The 16,289-nt window shown below is 39.1% G+C and overlaps 1 protein-coding gene across 2 annotated transcripts in view; it reads right to left on the reverse strand.

Moving 5' to 3' along the window:
* tpk1 (thiamin pyrophosphokinase 1) overlaps positions 1-16,289 on the reverse strand; it is a 363,180-nt gene that overhangs the window by 65,052 nt on the left and 281,839 nt on the right. For both annotated transcript variants that reach the window (XM_061713901.1, XM_061713900.1), the window contains exon 4: positions 7,098-7,167. In XM_061713901.1, coding sequence (XP_061569885.1) covers positions 7,098-7,167 — 70 coding nt within the window. The remainder of the gene's footprint in view (positions 1-7,097; positions 7,168-16,289) is intronic.

The following is a 16,289-nucleotide window of genomic DNA, read 5'->3' on the forward strand; positions in this document are numbered from 1 at the left end:
ATCTGATGACACCACCCAGGACTCTCTATGTAAAACCATTACAAAGTTATAGCAGAAAATCGGAACAACCAATCAGAAGAAGAGGCGGGGCTAATTCTGGCCAATGAAGGTCAAGGACTCCATAAAGCATCTGATGACACCACCCAGGACTCTCTATGTTAAACCATTCCAAAGTTATAGCAGAAAATCGGGACAACCAATCAGAAGAAGGGGCAGGGCTAATTAAGGCCAACGAAGCTTAAGGACTCATTACAGAGTCCCATGACACCACCCACAACTTCCTATGTCAAACCATTCAAAAGTTATGGCAGATAAAAATATTCTAGGGGGCGCTGTTGAGCCGTTAGACCACGCCCATTAATGCAAACCATGAAATATCAAATTTATCACAAGGCCTGGCTTGCATGCAAAATTTGGTGACTTTTGGAGAACTATCAAATATGGACCAATCACATGAAGGGGGGGCGCGCCTTTTGGCGTCTAGCGTCGCCACGGTAACACTTTTAAAAGAGAAAAGTAATGCGTGTTGTTGCAGGATGGAGACGCACATTTTGATGTATAACACACCTGGGTGCACGTTACGGTTCGGGCTGAATTAACTGCCGAAGGAATGGCATAAATTTCGCCAAAATGACACAATTTATTCAAAATGGCCGACATCCTGTTCGGTTTCGGCCATGGCTCCAAGAGACTTTTCTTTAGGTTGTGCCATGATAGAGGTGTGTAGCGATTTTCGTGCATGTACGCCAAACCGTATTGTGGGGCTTGAGGCACAAAGTTTTCCGGGGGGCGCTGTTGAGCCATTTTGCCACGCCCATTAATGCAAACCATGAAATATCAAATTTATCGCCAGGCCTGGCTTGCATGCAAAATTTGGTGCCTTTTGGGGAACTATCAAATATGGACCAATCAGATGAAGGGGGGGTGCGCTTGTTGGCGTCTAGCGTCGCCACAGTAACACTTTTGAAAGAGAAAAGTAATGCGTGTAGTCGCAGGATGGAGACGCACATTTTGATGTATAACACACCTGGGTTCACGATACGGTTCGGGCTGAATTAACTCTCGAAGGAATGGCATAAATTGCGCCAAAGTGACACGATTAATTCAAAATGGCCGACTTCCTGTTCGGTTTCGGGCATGACGCCAAGAGACTTTTCTTTAAGTTGTCGCATGATACAGGTGTGTACCGATTTTCGTGCATGTACGCCAAACCGTATCGTGGGGCTTGAGGCACAAAGTTTTCAAGGGGGCGCTGTTGAGCCATTTTGCCACGCCCATTAATGCAAACCATTAAATATCAAATTTTTCGCCAGGCCTGACTTGGGTGCAAAATTTGGTGACTTTTTGGGCATGTTAAGGGGGGCAAAAAGGCCATCACTTTGTCAGAAGAAAAATAATAATAATAAAAATTCCTGCAAATACAATAGGGCCTTCGCACTGCAAGTGCTCGGGCCCTAATAAAAATTCCTGCAAATACAATAGGGCCTTCGCTCTGAAGGTGCTCGGGCCCTAATAATAATAATAAAAATTCCTGCAAATACAATAGGGCCTTCGCACTGCAGGTGCTCGGGCCCTAATTATCATTAATTGCTACAGTTTTAACACGGCAAAGCTAACAAAAACTTGCGATACACTTTGAGTAAACTCGAGAAGTGCAGAGCTCTCGTGTTAAAAGGCAAACCCCAGCTCCCCATACTCATCAACCCAACTCAACTCAGCCTGTCAATTTACAACACAGAGCAATAAAGAATTGGGGGATTTTTAATCACTTTCTAATAGACAAAACTCCATCTGGGGCAAGCTGGAGCTGCATGTGAGGAGATAAGACTTCAGATGCAACAGAAGACCTGTATGATCCAAGTCCCACAAAAAAATACCACATGTATCACCACACGTGTCTCAGATCCTCACTGAGTTACTTTATCTGTATAATTTAACTTAAAAAGGGGTATCAACTGTAAAAAAAATGAAATAGTCTTCATCATATAAGCGAGTGTTTGCTGATGTGGTAAAAATAGAGAATCAAATCTGTAAGATATCAGTAGAACAGCAAATACAGAGAAATGACAAACAAATAAAGAGACTGTCAGAGATTTCTCTTTACCATTTAAATCTAACAAAATAAGAAGCCTTAGCTCTTGACAACTTCATTCGCTGAGGTTGACAGCATTATCTTCTCCCGAACAGGCAGTAATATGCTGACACAACTATGCTCTGAAAATTTCTTCTACATAGAATATACCCGCGCTTAGTCAAACGCCGTCACAATCACATTTGCTTATGTTTGCATCACCCCGAAACTGCACACAAAGTTGCAAATGCTAGAAACTCTGCTTGTATAAAGTTACTTCCTCCCACATTTATTCTCCTCCCTTCTCATCCACCTCCAAACTTCTTCTCAGAGGATTTGAGTAGATACACAAATAAGACTAAATGCAATTTTCATTCGAAACCAGGTTAAACCTAAAGGAGAGCCAGAGGGGGTCAGCTCTGATAAAACATAATACCAGTCCCAAAGAAAGCAATTATAGCTCAGGTTTGGTAAATAATAATAATTCCCTGATTGAGATAAATGAGATGATAGGCTTTACTTTGCTGATTGTTGCCCACTGATCCTGCTCAAAATTTCAAAATAATTAAAATAATCCTCTTAATAATGTATAAAGCACGGGGTACAGTTCTTAGGCTTACTTAATATAAATGGAGTTTTCAAATTCTTCAGAGCCTTGCTGACAACACCCACTATGGCCGTTAAATAGGTCAACATGCTTGCATTTGTGCAGCATATGGAAGGAAAGCAGACTGACAATAATACATTCACACTTGAATAAAAATCCCTGAGCCATGGGTCCTGGAAGAAAGAGTACTTCAGTATCTGCATTGCTTGAAACCCACTTCACTTCTGTTTAGTTACTGATTTTGCACTAATTTAGAAGAATACAATTACAAGTGCACTAACCAAGTCTAATTTAATACAAGCCGTTGCAAATTACAGTTTCTTGCTTGAGGTTAGAGAGCAAGTTGAAGACTCAGAGTAATGTTAATGGAGAAAAAAAAAGATAAATGAAATAGAAAAAAATAAGTGTGAGCATGATTAATGAGCACAATAATGGGATTTAAGCACACTTAATGTAAAAAAAAAAAAAAAAAGATCCTTTTTTCCCCCCAGCATTTTTACTTTGCAGGGGTCACCACAGTGGATCATTGTGTTCTGCATATTGATTTAACCAAGACTTTACATCAGGTGCCCTTCCTGTCACAACCCTTCCTATTTATCCGTGCTGGGGAGTGTCATAATGAGTGGTCGGGGTAATGGGGGCAATGCAGAGTTCAGTGTCTTGCCCAGGTTTACTTTGGCACATAACAGGGCTGGGGATCAATCGGGGTAACCGACCTTGGAGAACAACAAACCACTACACCACCGCCACTCCATATGTAAGAAAGAAAAATGGTACCTCAAAAACAATAGTTGATTCACAAGCTGCTGAGAAAAAGGATGATCGGCTTCCATGTCAGTTGTACTGAATCATAAAATAATGAAATCCATTGAATTTATTGAGATCTAAAACGAGTGGCAATGGTGGAATACATACATGATAACAGCAGAACCACAAATGCAGTCAGTTATGTACAATGTGAGCATGCTTCAGCCTTAAAAATTGAAAGACCTTCTTAAAACTGGATGCTAGCTTCATTCGGTTTGAAGAAAAATTCAGCAGTTCTTCAAACACACACAGTAAAGAGGAATCAGCGTCACTTGACTTATCGTGACAAGCAGAAAGCCCTAGCCCAAAGCGCCCACTCCACTCTACATATCTAATGTCTACCATTAAGGCCGTTTTGACAGGAAATTACGTGGCACCTTTCTTTAACAACAGAAAGCCATCCTCCCACTCTGTTCTTGTGACAGCACCGAGACTGTCGATGGGAACATATAGACAAAAACAAACGTGAACAAATACACACTAGCCTACACTTCATTCACAGGCCTAATTTTTCCCAAAAGCTTTGACATCAGTTTATTTTTTATGAACAAAAGCTTGAGAAAACGGCTAAGCAGTACCTTTCAAATCTCATCTGCCTGTAAAAACAACCAACCTTGACACAGACCTCCTGCAGATGCGTAAAATAACTGGATATGCTCATGAGACATCTGACGTAACTAACATCTTCATTGCAAGATCATTTGGCAAGAAGAATGGGTGTACATGTGTGGCAATTTTTCTAGGAATGAAAAATCCAATGGGTAGGAAGTAGCAATGGTATGAATCACAAATTGCAACCAAGGGACTACATCCCACCTATTCCCATGCTGATTATCCAATACAGACTGCATATAAGTGACAGATGCAGCCATTGTGATGTCAACCACTAGTTTTTAGATCCTCTTTTTACATCCTGGAATTCAGCATTTGAGATGTCATCATTGTCGTGTTTCTTTAAAGCGGAAAGTATATATCCTACTCAGGTGACAGCATTCATTCATAATGTGGTCCCAAGTATGTCCTACTTTAATCAACTCTCTTAGTCTAAATGGGATCTTAACTTTCAAAATGAACAACATGCAATGAACAACATGAAATTAAATTATGGTTCTCTTAACAATCTCTTAACTATGACAGCTAATATTACTCCTTTCCTGTTCTGTTCTGCTTGATACCCATCAGGGTCATTATCATAAGGATGCGTTTATGTCATGTGTGTACAACCTTTAAGGTTTAGAAGATTCTTACACTGAAACTGGGATGGACCGTCAACCTGACCAGGATGAACTCACACTTTCCCCTCTTATTCATCACTCTAAAACTTCCTTTAACAAATTTTTTTACAGGATACCGTGGCTGTTGTTAAAATCTCATCAAATGGCTTTGATTGATTACCTTCATATCGCTCTTTTCCTACCTCCTCTCCTTCTCCGTAGTCCATTAGTATGGTAATGTTGGGTTAAACACAACTTAACTTGTTGGTGATTAATTTACACATCCCCTCCCCTAAATGTGTCCTCTGCTTTATCCTCCCTAACCCCGGCTCTCACTGTGTAACGTATAACTTTTTTGGACAGATGGTGCTCGCATCGTTAACAGTCAGTTGGATGGCCTTGACTGTCAACTCCACTGTGCAGGTTGCTGGCAGAGACCAGACTGGAGGGTCAAACAAACACATGGTGCCATGAGCAAGGCCTCTGCTATCAAGACTAAAACTCACACCTGCACTGTGTTTGTCACGGCTTGTTAATTTTTATCTTTTAAACACTGTGAAAAGGATATATGCTCATTGTTGCTTCCATAAAACATCCATCCCCTATCTATCGCCGCCTCTTCTTATCTGCTAGAGCCTATCCCACACCCCGGACTGGTCACCAGGCCATCACAGGCCCACAGAGAGACCAACAACTGCAGTACACACTCACATTCATTCCTAAATAGCAGGGGTATTCAACTAGATTCGGCCGGGGGCCACATCTGCAAAAGGACTGTATGGAGAGGGCCGCACAATTTGAAAATGTGGGGGTTTTCAAAATGTATTTTGCACTCAAAGACGAAGACTTATGTATATATAATACATTTGTATTATACATTTGAATATATCTAGTTTACATATGAATTATGTATTAATTGTGTCCAGATTTAGTAATTGTGAATGTTAAATATAATATTCAGATAAAGAAATATTATTTTAAATGCAAATTCATTTTGAAACCATGCATTGTGCAAACTTAATGAAGTTGATATTGACCTACTTTTAATAAAACACGCCATAATGACAAAGCACCACTTTCCACCAAGATTTCCTTATTTGACTATTTTATTAAGCATTGAGCACAACCATTTTAGTCCATAGTAGCCAGTTATAAAAATATTTTAAAAAAAATTTAAAATATATATATATTTTTTTCAACAAACACCCCCTTTTTTGAAATATGACCAGGGTCCACATAAAAGCTCCTGGCGGGCTGCGTGTGGCCCGCGGGCCGCCAATTGAATATCCCTGCTATATAGGATATGCAGAATCACCAGTTAGCCTGACATTCATGTTTTGGAATCTGGGAGGAAATTCATGTCTAAATATTCAAAGCTTCTCAGCCTTTTATTTTTCATTTCAAACAGGTAAAAATGAGTCTCTCCGAGTCTCTCTTTCACAAGCAGCTTGTGACTGTATCGTACTTTCATTCTTGATAAATTAACCACATTTTAACAGTAAAAGGATTTCACATTCTCCCATTTTCGATGAATTATATCAGAAGTCAGATGAGGTTAAAATGTAGAAAAATATACACTTTTGGTCTCGGAAGGCCACAACGGCCACCTCATATTTCTCTATGCAGGAAAAACCCTGGTTATAACAGCAAAGGAACTGCATGAACAAGCCCGCAGACAGATAAACACAGACATGTATGACATCCCATTCGCACTCAGGTGAAATACAAACTCGTGTTCACACTCTAGGTGCTAATGTGAAAGCCTCGACACTTCAGGGACTGATTGATCCCCAGATCGGTCGGTGTCCTGACAGCTGTCTTCCATTATCCAAAAAGAAAAGGCTGCAGCAAATTGCACACCTACGTCACTTTATTGGACACACACACACACACACACACACACACACACACACACACACACACACACACACACACACACACACACACACACACACACACACACACACACACACACACACACACACACACACACACACACACACACACACACACACACACACACACACACACACACACACACACACACACACACACACACACACACACACACACCCCTCAGATTTTAAAAGGGTGAAATTTCTCACCTCCAGTGAACATAATCATTCATAGAAAAATGACACTCATGAAACTACTAAAACGGTCTCAGGATGTACAATGTGGTTCAAAAGCAATCTGCATTGAGAGAAAGAGGTGTAAAAAAAAAGATTAAATTAAAAAATAGATTAAATTAAGATAAAAAACATAAAAACAGTTTTTCTCCAATGCAATGCACTTTGTTTAATTATCGGCATCCAGATCACACATCTTGCTGCACGAACATAAAGCAATTACAGTAAGTAAGTCAAAACACAAATTAACTAATGAAAGATCGACTCACCTGTCACGACATTCGCCAGTGATCCCATAGAGCCGGTTGGCACCTCCATCAGCACATGCCTTCAAGAGAGCTGAAAAAGACAGACAGGCATAATTGAGTTTAGCCGGTGTTACGTAGAGGGATGTTTTCAAAGCATGTCAGACACCTGCATCAGCAAACCCTTAGTTCAATCCCATTGATGAGATCTACAAAGTTTGAATAAGGCCCAAATTAGTTTCAGTGACAGTACACCATTTGGTTAAAAAACATCCAGGGATGCCATTATTCACAATTTTTTAATTATTTTTCACATTGTGATAAATAAGATGCAAACTATTTGCAAATGCATGCTCTTTCTTAGCATCTATTTTATTCAAACTGAATAGGCAGCCTTTTTTCTAAAGCCCTCTTTCTGTTTGGGGCGTGCACAAGAGGGAAAACTTCAAAGGATCAGCTGATGTTTTGTACTTGCACCTTGTTCAAAACTAACTCAAGCATGCACCAAAGAGACAGGCAACACTTGTGTGTTTGTTTTATTTTTGCCATTTGGGCCCATTCCCTAAACTCATCTCTTAAGCAGGATGCGTCTTCCTTTCAAACATAGACATGTTTTGAAAAAAGGTTTTTAATATTGATTATAGTCTATGCTTTTAAACCCACGGCGCAAGTGTCACCAGCATTGTATGAAAATCACTTTGTATTCAGAAGTTTTTAATGAAGTGAGCTCTAGTTAGTGTACTTAATTATCACTAAAACAACAGTGTGAAGATGTTGCTTTGCGACACCAAACTTCACACTTCAGGGGGGAAATATAACATTAACCAATTAACTACTGAACAAGCTGTGAAATTAAAGAAAAAGGTGCAGTTTGCTACTAAACTTTTATAATATGATACATTATATAATATATACAAATAATATAATATAATATTACTGCATAACAATAGTAAAATGTTGCTGAAAAATAAGAATGTGACAGCATGTCACATACTTTTAGGTGAACATAGTAATCTGGACCTGGTTAGTGGGTTAAAGGAGAGGAATGACATTTTTAACAGAACTTCTCAATCTTGCAGCATTCATCCTGCTCTTCATAACTTTGAGAATGCAGAAGTATTTCCACTGATATAAATAAGCAACTTGTACTGAAGGTAGTGTTTTTATTCCTAACCTCAACCACCTGCTGTCTTGTGATTGGCATCAAAGACTGATTGGAATGCAAATGATTCATTATCTGTAACCGAGAGGCAAGGCTGGGAAACTTTTGAAATAACTTCTTGAAAAACAGAACTTTTACTTTAAATCTGTTGTGGACTGTCATTATCTGTGAATGAGTGTACACAAATACACACATACACACCCTGAATAATTTAGAGCTACACTTGGAGTTCCAGACTATATCTAAGTCTGTCAATCATTTTCTCAGCTCTGTGTGCTTGACTTGGCTTTTAAGAACAAAAATACAGTTAATATGAGAAATGGCATGATTTAAGTTTTTTTTCAATTGAACAGAATTAATTTATCAATATGGAAGCACAACGAAATATGGAAAGTGCATGACTGAATAATATGTGCTTGCTTTCTTAATTTGATACTGCCTTAAAGTCATCACTTAATCACTGCATTCACACTAAAATATAACAGCATCCATCAGTGAACCACAAAGGCACATTCAACAGAAAGGATAACAGTGCAACAAATGCCAAAAAGACACATCCACTAAGACGTGCAACACGACCAACCGAGCAAAACACTTGGTTAATATAAGAGCAGAGAGCTGTAGCATTTGACAAGCAACATTTTACCGCCTCACATTCAGCTCATCTGTCATCATCTTCATCACCACATCTTCTTCATCCGATAACACCAAGGACAGCTTTATGTGTGAAAGTACAGCACGTATCTTCTCAGTTAAGTCAAATGTTCCCCAAGAACATAAATGTGTTATCTATAACTTATCGTTAAAACTTCTTATATGGAGAAGTAGATTTTATTATGCTGGTATCAAAAAAATTATTGTTCAGAAATTAGTATCTAAAGTTAGGTATCAGTTTTGGTATCGGTATTGAGAGATTTTAAACAAAATCCTATTAATCACATGACTACACCCTGTCCAACTTGGAGGCAACATTGAGGGTACAACATGGAGGATAGCTCAGTCGTGGAGAAGTGAAGAAGATCTTCTACCAAAGAAAAATGCAGTGCCTGTCATTTGGATCCATTTTGAATTTACTGAAGATGACGCAGACAAAAAGACATAAAAAGCTTCAGTAAGTAAAGTTGAAATGACCAACTTATTTCAACACTTGCTACACAATCACATCTCCACACAGCAGCATTGTGGTAACGTATGACGGAGGGTGTGTGCAATGCTTTTGGCCAGCTCCGTTGTCATGGCATGTTGTATGTTCTCTATAGGCAAGAGATGCTATGCGTGCATTCAGTTAATTATTTTCTACTATTTAAGAACGTGATTCTTACTTAAAACTAAAATGTGGATTCTTTCAAAAGATGCAAGTTATCGTGTAATTTTCACCAGCCTTATTTCAAATATGTGTTGAGAGGAGGTGTTGCTGATTGGTGTTGCTGCTTTTAATTTTTTTAATTTTTTTTTACTCTGTAAATTGAAGTTTAGGAAAGTAAAAAAAATTAAAATAAAGGGACTGTGTTCTGTAGCTGCTGCATTTTATGTAAAAATGTTTTATATGTTCAGTTGACTAGGGTCAAACTTGAGCCCAGACCATCAGTGGCAGGGACACAGCTATGCATGGAGTACAGACACCTGCAGGTGAGCCAAGGAGGTATCCTCTCTATCTACAATTGTACCTTTTTACCCACTTATTGTGGAAATAATCACCTAATTTGTATGTTACCTCCACAATATTGTAAAACTGTAATCAGAATGTGGTGTTAGAGTTGGACAACAAAAGCGAGAAATACAACTGACTGCAAGTTGATCAGTTAAATGTTTGAACACAACTATTAATTTTAAATGAGGAGGAAAGTCTAGACTTTTGACTGGCATTCATATCCAATAACCACCAGATGGACATGCATGATATCTAATATAGTGTGTCAAAATCGTTATTTTTCTCCTCTCATATGCAGATCAAAAAGTCAAAGCTGTGATTCTAACATTAGTGTTATAGACACAAATCTTACACACAAATTGTTTGGACTTGCAGAAGACACACAGCTGCTTCATCTCAAGGTTTCCAAAACACTTCTGGGCACATCTGTACTTCTAAATCTCTTCACATCTGTGAGATATCGCGAAGACTGGCCACTAAGTTAAATGTGGGCTTGGAATTCTAGGTGGAAAAAAGATGACAGCGAGGTGGTTTCGAGTTCAAAAATAGTTTCTCAGTGCAAAACAATCAGCCAATCAGCAAAACGGGACAACCTAATACAAATGCCTATGACTACTCAAAACCTAAATAATACAAACCAAGATAATCCCCAAAGTGCTAAATGACAATAAATTAATAAGAATTAGCTACACATCTCCCCCTGTTACGTCTCTAACCGCGGCCCGTTCCCCTAGTGGGGATGACATAAAAGCCCTGTCCCACTGCAGCGCGTGCTTCTGCAACATGGCAAAGAGTCAAACAACGAGGAACGTCAAGGTAACTAGATGTACAAACCATTTTATGATGAATAAAAGATAGATTATGCAAAGTAGTGGGTACCACACCGTACTGACAAAACTTCCAAACAGAATCTCAACCAAGACAGTGACGAGCACATATTGCTAAAATATAAGTCTGCAAGTTCATGAGGGGGGAGAAGTGGACATGTTCACCTTCTCACAACATCCTATTTATCTTCATCACACTAAATGGCTAAACTGGGTAATCTGAACTTGAGAAATATCATCTCTCCATCTGCACTCGATCCACAGACGGTGGAGATGCAATTACTGTCATTCTCCCACTGGAAACGATAAATTGTTGGCTGTTTGAAATGAGTCACTTGTACAACCAATTTTCTCCTCAAAACCTTTTTTCCTGCAACAATCTCCCCAGAAAATGTAATATATACATATACCAGTTTATACCAAAATGCCAAAATAATAATATAGAAAAGAAAATGTCACAAGATTTGTACTGAATAAAGCTTTTTTTTTTTTTTTTTAAACAACTGCGTGCATATAAATAAATGGTACCACAGTTTGGTAAAACCTTACAGACTCATGCTTGATGCAAAATAATGTTGATGCAAAAATAATGTTGTTAGCCTACCAACATATTTTTATTGCATCACTGATTTCATCACCAGCGAGCTGTTGCACAAAACCAAGAGAAGAGATTAAGTCATGATAAGTCAGCTATGACGACTGCATAAGTTTGTACACTTTTTTATAATGAGGGCTTTAACTGTAATCAGTCCCATTCAGATTTAGGCCTGTAGGTAAATGACACACACCTGGAAAAAAGGGGTCTCCGGCACACTGTCAAGTCACTTGCAAAAGACTTTAAAGCAAACAAAATTTGCTTTATATATTTATATATTTTTTTATAGACCCCTTTTTTCCTTTGTTCACTCCTACCTACTCCAACGCACCTGTTTTTCAAGTTTTTTTTAGGTGTGCATCAGCCTCCAGATCTTTAAATGACACACACCTACCATCAATTTCAGCTATTCTGATTAAATAAAGTAAATAAAAATTAGATAAAAGTCAGCTGTTGCTGTAGTGTTTGCTTTAATATTTGGAGCTGCATTCTACTGAGAGGTCTGGGCTACAAAGAGTTGGCAAAGGAACTGTGAGACTTTATTATTTCAAAAATAACAAACAGCACAGTGATATAAAACAATATTAAAAGCACTGGAATTATCAAAATCACAATCAATAAGTGAATCAACTTATTCTGCCAGGTACTGGTCACTCAGATGTTACTACCATCTCTTCATATTCTGCACAAGTCTGGGTTGTGGGGTACAAACAAAAAAACAACCAAGTCTATTGGAAGTATGCCAAAAGATTCATTCAGTCATCCCAAACCATTAACTTAAACTTTTTGGCTTTAATTCTATTAGCCTGTTTGGCACAAAGCAAATACTGACAGTGAAGCATCGTGAGGGCAGCATTGTGCGTTGGAGCTGCTTCTCTTCAGCTGGCCCAGGAGCATTCGTCAAGTTAGAAGGTCAAGAAATACTTCCAAATACCAAGATATTTTTGCACAAAACTTTCTGTCCTTTGCAAAAAAGATGAAAATCAAGAAGAATTTCCAGCATAGCAATGAAAAAAAAGAAAAGAAAAAGGAGACATAAACATCAACCCAGTCTTAAGACACCGACATGCTGGCATCTCTTTGCGGAGCATTTCCCTCTTTTGCCAGTCACGGTGCCTGTATGTAAGAGCCGCTTTCTGGAATGGTGTTAAATCTGATCACCTCTTTTTTCCGCCTCCTGAGATAGACCAAAAAGCGCAAAAAAAGGGAAAGACAGATGGTCTATGCAAGACCCCCCACCAAATTCAAAAGCTGTAGTAAAGATGAAAGGTAGTATTAATTAAAGTATTAATTGGGAGGAGAATACAAACCTTTTCAAACAAGCTGACATTTATGTTGCTGTTATTGCTATCTTTACATTTTAAAAACCTGCAATTTCATAACCATGTATAGATTTTTTATGTCCACTATATTTTTCAAGGGAAAAAATAAATGGGGGATGGTTAAGGCAGTTTCTCTCGACACAAGGTTTCTGAGATTCTTGTTAGATGTGTTGTTATTGATGAAGGCCGGCAAAGTAATATTCTATATAGATGGTTATTGGATCAATTGTGCAGACTACTCAAACAGAATTCAATATTGCACAGCACAGAAGCGTGGAGGCTTTTGAAATTACCTTCAATATAGTAAACCACTTTCTTAATAGCCGTGAAAGAGTTCTATCATGTTCAAAGTTTAATTCCTTTAAATTAAATCTTAACTTTAGATCCAACTTCAGTTTGATTGCTGTAACTAACAGTAAGACGTTTTTTTGCAAACAAGCTTTGTAACGAGGATATCTGGAAAAAAAAACAAGGATGTGCGTAGGCGATACTGAACTACTACACATTCTGTCAGCCATCTGGACTCTCTTGGTTCATTAATAATTGCTGCATTGTATTTTTTTAAGGTATCACATGTTTGACTTTATCACGTTTCCATTGTAATCCTGTCGTTCTTTTGGTGAAAAATAAGTGATACGTATCAGGATTAGTGTGGCTTGACATATCCTGGCATTTGTGTAAGGAACTAAGCTAGAAGAACTCTTTCCATTAGAAATAGCAGTTGTTGTGGGTTATTTTGAGAAACTCCTGGCAGGAAACAAGGCTCAAGGATTTTTATTTTTGAAGATGTTCTCAGTCCCTGACTTACTGTGTGTGTTTGGGTCACTGAGGAGGAGAGGAATACACAAGTTTCACATTTATCTGTAGAAAAAAAATGATGTGGAGACTAAAAACTACTCAAAGTGCTAAAAAGTTAATGTGGCAGAATCAGACTTGAGCTTGTTGGTCCTGCCAACCATCGATTCATCTGACTCAATAACCTTCACACACACTAGAAGAAGGTGGCACTGAATTCATTCAAATAATGTGAAAGTTTGATCAATGGAAGCTTTTCTTTTTATTTTAAAGCCTGGGGAGGTTGCTAATGAAATATGATTACTCCATATTGACTATTTCAAGTTTAAAAGGCTACGTAAATGACTTTCAAACCAAATAAACATCCAGATATGTCAAGTGATGAATCGATCCCTAGATGTCTGACCCAGCAATCCAAAGGACCCAGAAGCTCTGATGCCAAGTACCGACCGGTGGCTGCCAGACACGGCAGGGAATCCTCAGAGGTTCAAACTCTGTTTGTAGCATTATGGGGGATTTAAATATCATTACACTGAATGTATTTAATGTTATATCGAATGTAGTTGCTTCATCATCCGTGACAACACAACATGACCTCGTTGCAGTTATGAATGTTCACCTTGTCAGTGAACTAGACATCGTAATCCTCTCTGTAGCCTTCATTACCAACGTTTCTAGTCACTTTGCTGTGTTGCAGACAAGATACCTCCTTACACAATGCTCAACTCTGCAAGGGCTTTTGTTTCAGCTGCCATTGAGTTTAATGTCAAAAAGGTGAGTGTATGAACTGATGTTGACAAACACACACCCATATACACACACACACACACACACACACACAGGCGGCAGGAGTTTATTAAAAGGGAGGCCTGCACTGACGAGATTTGTGGGGAGGATTAATATCTGTCAAGTTGGGTCTTTGTGCAGAACGGCAAAAGGGCAAAAAGGTCACATACAGCAGTGAAAAGTTTACAATCCTTATGATGCCTTACGCCCTCCCTTCATCCATCAAGAACCTCCCCCAGATACCTGTCAACCTCTCTGCAGATACATGATTTTGAAACCCTTTCATCAATCGTGATTGATCGCCAGCACAAATATCTTACTTCCGTTCCCCTCCAGCTGCACTCTGGTTTTCTCTAAGTTAGGACGTTAGCAATGTTATACAAACATTCAAATAACTACTTAATTATGAAAAACAAAAGTAAAAAAAAAAATAAAAAATCAGAGTTCATGCAGCTAGTAGCACCACTGGCCAACTGCCATGAAAGGACAAAAGAACAGCACTGTCCCGCCGCCGGGTTGTAGTACAATCTGCTTTGGTGCTGTGAGCTTACATGTAAATGCTGTCCAAATGAGAGAAACGTGTAAAGCCAAAGACCACGGTCATCAACAAGGTTTGTGTACAGCTCTTTTAGAAGAAGATAAACAAAAATGAGGTCAAGTGCAAACGGCCAGCTAAAGTCAGCATATCGTAAGTTATGCATCATTTGAATCTCAAGTACTCCAAATGTCAGCAGTGGAGGTGCCCCACATTTGTGGATCCGAAGCACAAACACGGGGTTCATAAGTGATTATGTAAATCTTGCTGTGCAAGAAAAAGTACATGATATCCTCTCAAGAAGCTGGGGGGAGGTGGAAGAGATGACTGCAGGTCACTTAGACAAATTTGAACCACTATGCTTTGTACACATTCAGCCACAAACTTTCTTAAGCTCAAAATGATGTATGTATGCCTCAATTATGATATATGCACATTCCTCCCTGATGTAGGAAGCAGGTTGTTATATGCTGATAAAAATGTGTGCACTGCATCAATAACAAAACTCAAATCCAAAAATAAACACACACTGAGGAAAGTGTAAATGACTGCTACTTGATTTGTGTGTATGTTTTTGTTCCTAAACTGTTATATTTGCTTAAAATTCAGATCCTTACTGCATAGCCACTCTAACCCTCTTTGTTATTGTGAGAGCATCTATTTCAACAGGTCATTCTCCTTTTTTACATCCTTCGTCAGGCTTTGCTGGTATTTGCATCCCATATCAATCTTAGCTAATTATCTTTCCTCTTAATTCCCCACCCACCTATTAACCCTAAAAGACGTGCTCTTAGAGCATGAAGATTATGTGTGCAATGCTAACTTTTTTCAGCTCCATTGTCTGATGAGCAACACTTTTACTTGACTTGCAGGTGGGTGAAAGTTCTCCAACTTCAACTTCAGCAAGCTTCTCAGCGTCAATATTTGATGAGGTGGGGCACTTGCAATCAACCCAGGCACATTTTCTTTTTTGTTTATTTTTCCGTGAGAAATCCCCTCCAGTGATTTTGTTCTTTGTGATTCTTGTTTGGGGTGCTGCACAACGAGCTGGTGAAGAATCTCAAAGTAAGTAAATGAGTGACTGAGTGAGGGAGTGAGTGAGTGAACGGCTGACTGATGAACTAGATGAGTGAGAAGGTGCGTGACTGAGATAAGCAGCTTGATCCAACTTAACAACATCACACTAGGCATCAGTAAATGAGCTTCCCTTTGATCAGGTCGGCGCTCTTGTAGCCTCAACTGCTCCTGTGCTTCCTGCTGCCTTACCTCTCCCACAGGTGAGGAAGAGGGGGCCCAGGGGCAGCACATCAGAGGACCTGAGAGTGGAGTGTGTATGTTTGTGAGAGACTGAGGACGTGTGCTTCCATAAAAGGCGGGAGCCTACTTATGATGCCTCCAGGTGAACAACCATCTGGAGACATACACACACCGAGACACGCTGATGCGCAAGCCGACATCTGCTTATCACACACAACTTTAAAAATATATGAGATTTCAAGTATGAAATGATAAACTTTCGAGCATGTTTACCATCGAACTGTAG

This window comes from Cololabis saira, chromosome 22 (genome assembly GCF_033807715.1).
Source record: "Cololabis saira isolate AMF1-May2022 chromosome 22, fColSai1.1, whole genome shotgun sequence".
Taxonomy (NCBI): Eukaryota; Metazoa; Chordata; class Actinopteri; order Beloniformes; family Belonidae; genus Cololabis; species Cololabis saira.